This window comes from Calidris pugnax, unplaced genomic scaffold (genome assembly GCF_001431845.1).
Source record: "Calidris pugnax isolate Ruff unplaced genomic scaffold, ASM143184v1 scaffold38, whole genome shotgun sequence".
NCBI lineage: Eukaryota > Metazoa > Chordata > Aves > Charadriiformes > Scolopacidae > Calidris > Calidris pugnax.
Genome location: NW_015090995.1, coordinates 5,465,673 through 5,474,125, shown reverse-complemented (window position 1 = coordinate 5,474,125; position 8,453 = coordinate 5,465,673). Strand labels below are relative to the sequence as shown.

The window sequence follows — 8,453 nt, the reverse complement described above, 5'->3', positions numbered from 1 at the left end:
TAAAAAAAAAAAAAAAAAAAGGCTACCTTCTAACTCGGAGGAAATGCTGTGGCTCCAGTTCTTCTGCTTAAAAAAATGGCAGCTCAGCTGGCCTGACTAGAAGTGAAGGGTTCTTGGAAGCCACCTCTGTATGAGTGCAGGCATAAGAGCAAATTACATAATGTTTTACCAACAAAAAAGTTCTTCTCAGGTTTCAGTAGTGTCAGGCTGGTGAATTGTGACTTCTGTTTTGCCCTGCAAGCCAGGGTGGTGGTGTTATTCCAGGGGATGGGGGCTGCGTGCCTGTGCATGTTTCTTCCATATCTGTTTGCTTCCCTTGGTCACCTGGAGCTGATCTTCTTGTGTTGTGGATAGTTCATTGTATTTCTGTGATCAGTTTACCACCGATTTATTTAAACTAGGTATAGTAAGTGACAGAAACAATGCGTGTGCATGCCTATGTATCCCTTGAGTGAATCTCACTATTACCATAGTGATAATCTGTATGCCTTGATGCTATAGATACGTACATTGAGTATTGATATTGCTTTTTTGTGCCTGCATCTTCATCCTTTCTATATTGTGCTATCCCAATGCAGATGTTTGGGCATGCATAACATCAGCATTTGTGTTTAATATCCCTGAAATGCACGGCAACATGAGCAGTGCAGGATTGAAGAGAGTAAATATGCATAAAATTGGAATCTCCTTTGGTTATTTTACTTTGTTAGTTATGCATGTTTGGCATGTACAAGAGATAGAAGTACATTTGACAGACCTCAGAGTTATTTGTGTTTGTCTACAGAGATTTACATTCCGTATTTGAAATCATTCTAGCTCCTGTGTATTTGTTTGGTTGTTAAAATCTTTCATGTTATTTTAAATTCAGTGCTTGTAGTTTATCTATAATCCTTGGCAGGTACAGTAGCTCAGTGGAATACAGTCTTTAACCCAAATGACGTTTTGGAACAATGACAACTGAAAAACGTTTTCTTTTTTCTTTCCTTCTTTCTTCTTTAGATTCTTTATCTTTGTTCAGGAGCCTAAGGTTGCTTGCTGATCACAAGAAGATGTTTCTGTGGCTCTTTCTGGTTCTCTCATCTCCAGTTTCTTCTACAACTGCAGATGCTGATATATCTGTGGAAATTTGCAATGTTTGCTCCTGTGTATCAGTTGAGAATGTACTCTATGTCAACTGTGAGAAGGTTGCAGTCTACAGACCAAATCAGCTTAAACCACCATGGTCTAATTTTTACCACCTCAACTTTCAAAACAACCTGCTAATTATTCTATATCCAAATACCTTTCTTAATTTTACACATGCGGTGTCCTTGCAACTGGGTAATAATAAGTTGCAGAACATTGAGGGAGGGGCCTTTATGGGTCTTAGTGCATTAAAGCAGTTGCACTTGAACAACAATGAATTAAAGATTCTCCGAGCTGACACTTTCCTTGGCATAGAGAACTTGGAATATCTCCAAGCTGACTACAATTTAATCAAGTTTATTGAACGGGGAGCCTTCAATAAGCTTCACAAGCTGAAAGTCCTGATCCTTAATGACAATCTGATTTCATTCCTTCCCGATAACATTTTTCGATTTGCTTCTCTAACCCATCTGGATATACGAGGGAATCGAATACAGAAGCTTCCATACATTGGAGTTCTGGAACACATTGGGCGAATTGTTGAATTGCAGCTGGAAGACAACCCCTGGAATTGTACTTGTGATTTGTTGCCTTTGAAAGCGTGGCTGGAGAACATGCCCTACAACATCTACATTGGAGAAGCTATCTGTGAAACCCCCAGTGACTTGTATGGAAGGCTCCTGAAAGAAACCAACAAGCAAGAGCTGTGCTCCATGGGGACAGGGAGTGATTTTGACGTGCGCATTCTGCCTCCGTTGCAGCTGGAACCTGGTTACAGCACACCCAACGGCCACACCACTCAAACATCAGTGCACAGATTAGTCACAAAGCCGCCAAAGACTACAAATCCTTCGAAGATCTCGGGGATAGTAGCAGGCAAAGCGCTGTCTAATCGCAATCTCAGTCAAATCGTATTTTACCAGACCAGGGTGCCTCCTTTAACTCCTTGTCCAGTCCCCTGTGTTTGCAAAACACATCCTTCAGACTTGGGATTAAGTGTAAATTGCCAAGAAAGAAATATAGAGTCAATGGCTGAACTCGTACCAAAACCTTTAAATGCCAAGAAACTGCATGTAAATGGCAATTATATTAAGAATGTGGACACTACGGATTTCGCTGAGTTTGAGGGGCTGGATTTGCTACATTTAGGCAGCAATCGGATTTCAGCCATCAAAGGAGAAGTTTTCCGCAACCTTACAAATTTACGGAGATTGTATCTCAATGGTAATCAGATCGAGCGTCTGAGCCCAGAGATGTTTGCTGGCCTCCACAACTTGCAATATCTGTATTTGGAATACAATGTTATCAAAGAAATCCTAGCAGGCACCTTTGACTTAATGCCAAATTTGCAGCTGCTCTACCTGAACAACAATCTTCTACGAAGCTTGCCAGCGTACATTTTTGCTGGTGCACCACTTGCTAGACTGAATCTGAGGAACAATCATTTCATGTATTTACCTGTAAGTGGCGTTCTCGATCAGCTAAAATCTCTTACACAAATTGATTTGGAAGGTAATCCATGGGACTGCACTTGTGATTTAGTTGCTTTAAAACTGTGGCTTGAAAAGCTAAATGAAGGTATTGTGGTGAAGGAATTGAAATGTGAAACGCCTGTACAGTTTGCTAAAATTGAGCTTAAGTCTCTGAAAAATGAGATCCTCTGTCCTAAACTTTTAAACAAGCCATCTGCTCTGTTCACTAGCCCTATGCCCGCTGTTACTTTTACGACACCGCTGGGACCAGTTCGGAGTCCTCCTGGTGGCCCAGTTCCGTTGTCCATCCTAATCTTAAGCATATTAGTTGTGCTTATTTTAACAGTGTTTGTTGCTTTTTGTCTTCTTGTTTTTGTGCTTCGGCGCAACAAAAAACCAACCATAAAGCACGAAGGGATTGGAAATCAAGAATGCAGTTCTATGCAACTGCAGCTAAGAAAGCACGATCACAAGTCAAACAAAAAAGATGGACTAGGTGCAGAAGCCTTCATTCCTCAGACCATTGAGCAGATGAGCAAAAGTCATACCTGTGGCTTAAAAGAGTCTGAAACGGGCTTCACGTTTGCTGACCCACCAGGGCAAAAAGTCATTCTGAGAAACATTAATGACAAGGAGAAGGATTTATTGCATGTGGATACCAGAAAAAGACTTAGCACAATCGATGAACTGGATGAGTTATTCCCTGGGAGGGATTCTAATGTATTTATTCAAAACTTTCTTGAAAGTAAAAAAGAATACAACAGCATAGGGGTCAGTGGCTTTGAAATACGTTATCCAGAGAAACAACAAGACAAAAAAACCAAGAAATCTCTAATAGGTGGTAATCATAGTAAAATTGTAGTAGAACAAAGAAAAAGTGAATATTTTGAACTAAAAGCTAAACTTCAAGGTTCACCTGACTACCTACAAGTCCTTGAAGAACAAACAGCTTTGAATAAAATATAGGTCATGCAATCTTATTGCCTACAGAGGACATTTATTTAATGATGAAAGTGCCTTTTGTTGACTTTTAACTTCCAAATACTATATTATATTGATAGGCATAGAGGCGGGCGTATCCAAGGGTGTCTGATTAACTGTAGGTGCATATGATTTGTCAAGTAGAGGAGAATTTCCTTAATAGATTTTACTACATAAAGCTCATGCCCTGTGGAATCCTGTAGGGATACTGCAAACTCTATTGCCAAAGGGATGCTTTATACACGTTACACTGAATTTAACCTCAAGAGGCATATATGTTTTGTACCTTAAATGCAAAACCATCGTCTCCTTGTGATTTGTTAGAACAAACACAAGAAACCTGGTACTGGTATTTGTACCTCAGCTGGGTCCTTCATCCTGCACGTGGATTTAAGTTGGTGGAACTGGAGTAATCCTTTGATTTGTGGTGTTGTAATGGCACTGTTTAAAGATTATCTGAAAAGTAACAAGCATGCAAAGAGAGAACATTCGATAGTATGTGTAAATTGGTTACATTTATGGCCTGCATCTTGAAACCACTGGAATTATAATGTTAAATTGTGCAAATATTTGTTTAAAATATACCATGCATTACATACTATGAAATAAATTTGACCACTTGAAGCATACATGTCTATACAGAAAATTAAAAAAAAAAAAGAAAGAAAATAGTTCAAACTGACTTCTGCAGTATTTGTGGCATCTGAAGAAAATATTTGATGTTTATGCAGAATCTGTTGTAAGACTCATCTCCAATTAAAACTAGAGTTCTTTCTCAGTTATGTGAAACACTTGCAACCCCAACAGGTTGTCCAAAATTGTCAAAGTGCTTACTGTGTGAGCGTAGCAGAAATTATTTTTGTAATATAATTCATATTTATGAAATACTTTGTATACTAAATAGGAAAAATATGTACTCCTTAATATGTATTTAATATGCCTGACTTGTTTTCCTGATCACAATGCATTAATCATTCAGTATAAATAAAACCAGAACAATATACCAAACAGAAACGGGGGATGTAATGTGTAGAGGTATCCAGAATTAAGTGATCAGATATAATAATAATAAAATTGTTCTGTACTATTCTTGTGAAATTAGCATATTATCTTATTTCAGATTTGTTACCAATGGTACATTTTAAAATAGATTCATTAGTTTTTTAGTATTGTGTCTCAGGCAATTATTTGCCATCAGTTGTCTTGCTTTTCAGGGTTCTACAGCTTAATCTAAATAGTTTTCACTACAAGTATTTACAGGAATTCATGGGGTAATATTTTAATTGTATATGCATAAGTTTTCTGTTCTTATTATCTGTCTGTCTGCTGTCAGAAAAAAATATGATCAGAACAGTGAACAATATGGCAAATCATGTCTGTTTAAAACCACAGTGTAGAATGAATATAGTGGTCTCAGTTCAGAGTATTGTGTAGCTCGTACCTAGAGAGTAAAAACTTGCCTTTGTGAAAGCTGAATCTGAATAGCTAGGAAAAAATAGTAGTAAGGAGAATGGAAAATCCCCACCGTATCTCGCTGAGAGCTAAATGCGTTGAGATGAAAATGGAGATACATTGGTAAAACATCATACAGCAAATCTATACTGTAAGATTAACAAAAATTCTTTGACTTGTAAAGGAACTTTTTAGTGCATTTCAGTGAGCTTTGGATAAGACCCTCTACCTCCTTTGCTTCCAGAACCTTCTTTCCCACCTTTTATAATCCAATACATAAATGAATTATGATTAGTAGGCTATAAACATGAATGTATTTCATGAATTTGAAACTAGGAAATATTATAGCAAGACCCAGTAATAATACTGTGGAGAAGGCTACGTCAGCTATTTTCATTATAAACCTCTAATTTCAGGGCTTTATGACACTGCTGAGAAATTTTTATTCTGGAATAATACTTGGCAAACAGCCTGCAGTATATTTTTAACTAAGTTTACAAAAAAAAAAACACTTCTTTATTTAAGAGAAAGCAAAACAAGACAAAATTTTCTACTTTCAGACATTTGTTTATGCTCTTGTAACTTAGAAAGAGGGTTGTTTTATTGTTTTTCTCCATTCTACAAAGTATATACGTAACTTCAGCTAATAAAAATACAAGAGATACATTAATGGCTGAGTTTCTTTCAGAAAAGCTGCTGCTGTCCATGCACAATAGTTGACTTTATTCAGGATGTCATAGGGATTTTCAGGATGTGGATACTATGTAAAATTTTTGGCTGCCCAATGATGCAATACACAATGAAGGCTTGAAGAACATTTGAGTTGAGACAAGAGTCTGTGGATTAAGGAGTGCTAAAGATGCAATGCCGTGACAGACTGTAATGGTTCCATCAGTGGGCTGAGAGTATTGGGGCACTGTGCCGATTCTGTGTCAAGATTCACTGGGATTTGCCAAAGCATAGGGCTTTTATCACGCTTCAGTGCATTGTCAGAGACTGTCATGTCCCATACCCTTCTCTCAAGAGGCATGCATTAAAAGCATTAAAAATAGCAAATAAGATAATACTTTTAAGTGATGTTAAAACTGATATGCTTATGACTCGTGTTGCCCTGAGTTAAAAGAACAATGATTAATGATCATACCTTCCTCAGCTAAAAAATTGAGGTTTCGTTTTGTTGTGTGGTTTTTTGGGGTTTTTTTTGAGTTTGGTGTTGGTTTTTTTTGAGTTTGGTGTTGGGTTTTTTTTGTGATGAGATCATCTATTCACTAGTCAAAGGAGGAAGAACTGAACCGTTATGCTGTACCATTGCACTGGGTCAGATTTTCCTGCTCATTGAGGTTCCAATCTAGTAAAGCGTTTAAACTCAACCTAAATCATCTTCAGAGGTACTATTCATGAGCTAATAATTAAACAGATGTCCAGGGATGGGGTTTAGATAGAGTTCTGTCATTTACTTCAAAAAGAGCCAGCTCAGAAACATTGTGTATAATATGTAGAGCCCAGTGACTCTTTTGGGATTATGCAGTTGAGTGTAGGTTCACCAGCATCAATTAAGGTTGCGCAATCTGGACCTTCCTGTAGAAATTGTTCCTAAGTGTTTTACATACGTGGTGCAATATGTAGGCATAATAGTGTGAGTGAAGAATGCAGAAGTTGGCAAAATACTATATTTCTGTGAAATTGTTACTTTAAATGACAACCTTAATATCAGTTTATTTCCTCCATGTTTTGAAACAGCGTATGTGTCTGCACAGCAGTTTTAGTGTGATGTCCATTCAGCTCTATAGCCAGTTGAGTTGGTCTGGGAAGGTGACTCTTCGGATGTGGCTTAACAAATCTATCTGTTCATTATATTGGTTTGAGTGGCCATGCTTGTAAAATGGCTGTTAAGACCCCTAGACATAAACTAAATCAGTGAAGGTGTTAACATAATCTGTTGTCTTCATTGTATTATAAAGAAGTTTCCATTTTTAAATAAAATCAATAAAGTGTAATTGTTTCCTTGAAAAATAAAAAAATTGTGCAGTTTTATCAGAAAGCAACTACCATGGTGCAAGAACACAAGACCATTAGATGATTTATGTTTCACACTTAGTATTCAAGATTGACAATAGTATAGAAAACTAGTATAGAAAATTTTTATTAATTTTTTTTTTAAAAGCCATAATGATGATATAAAAGGCATGGTCTTGTGAATAATGTTTAAAAATGTTTCAGAATCAACAAAACACATCCAGAACTTGATGGTGGTATAATATCTATAATATCTTTTGCATGATTTGTACATTGATACTGTATGAAATGAGCACAGTGAGATTTTCTTTTTTTTTTTGGTTGCATCCAAAGAGTTGGGAAGGAAATACAAGAAGAATGTATTTATAATCACTCTATTTTGAAATAAAGTAAAGAAAACAAAATGTATTGGTTTTACCCTGTTTTCATCATTACTGTTCTAGGTTACTTTATAATTATGATAGCTACTTATAACATCTAGCCCAATGTATACCACAGAAGCTATTTTTTTATGAATTTTGTTTGTCTTCAGCAACATCAAAATATTAGCCAGCTTTGACTTAAAAATTTGTATGAAGTATTAATAACATTATTTGGTACTATTGTATTTCTGAAACTAGACTTCGTTAAGTGCCTGTAATATTCTATTTCAGATCATTTGTACATGGATGAAAGAGAATCTATAAAGTAGTCAAACAGTAATGTTTTCTAATTACCTTGGCAATTTATGATTTTTCATGAAAGTTTTTCCCATCTTGTGTTGTCTAGCAAAATTCTTCTTGCCTCTGATACACATATAGTCCCTCCAAAGTCAGCAAAATTATTTTGCATTAGTAACACAAACAGAATTTAGGTTTTAGTTGGATTCTGAGATCTTTGAGACATAAGTGCTTAGAGGAAAAACAGCGTAATGCTAGGGGTGTTTGTTTCCATTCTGCTCCTTTCTCATTAATCATTTTGGATAAGACAATTTCTCAGAGGAAAGAGAAGTTAGTTTGTCCTTAGCAAAAAGAAAAATATCAATACATAGACCATTTAAATTGGTTAGGTTAGTTTTATAACTGAAAGGTGAAAAGATGTCTTTAGGTAGTTTAACTTCTAAATTTAGCCTAATAAAAATCTTCAGGAAGGGGAGAAGAGAAGGAACAGAGTTACGTCTAGATTAAACATTCCCTCTTGTGTGAGATTTAACATGCATTATTATGGTGGTGAATGAGAATCACAAGGTGATATGGACTAGAAAATCAGGACCTGATAGGAATTTTTTTCACTGCCAGTTGCAGTGAATGTTAGAAGCAAACCCACAGCACTAATTGAAAAAGACCTACTTATATTTTCCATAGAATTTCTTTCTAAAGAAGAGCTTGACAATCAAGAATGAGTATTCATGATTTGAAAATAATGTGT

At 36.3% G+C, this 8,453-nt stretch overlaps 1 protein-coding gene across 1 annotated transcript in view; it reads left to right on the top strand.

Annotated features, from left to right (window-relative positions):
- The window catches only part of SLITRK4 (SLIT and NTRK like family member 4), a 9,464-nt gene extending 2,014 nt beyond the window's left edge, over positions 1-7,450 (top strand). Inside the window, exon 2 of the mRNA XM_014955348.1 lies at positions 1,000-7,450. Within this exon, the coding sequence (XP_014810834.1) occupies positions 1,050-3,563 (2,514 nt within the window). The 5' untranslated portion in view covers positions 1,000-1,049 and the 3' untranslated portion in view covers positions 3,564-7,450. The remainder of the gene's footprint in view (positions 1-999) is intronic.
- The last annotated feature ends 1,003 nt before the right edge of the window (positions 7,451-8,453 follow it).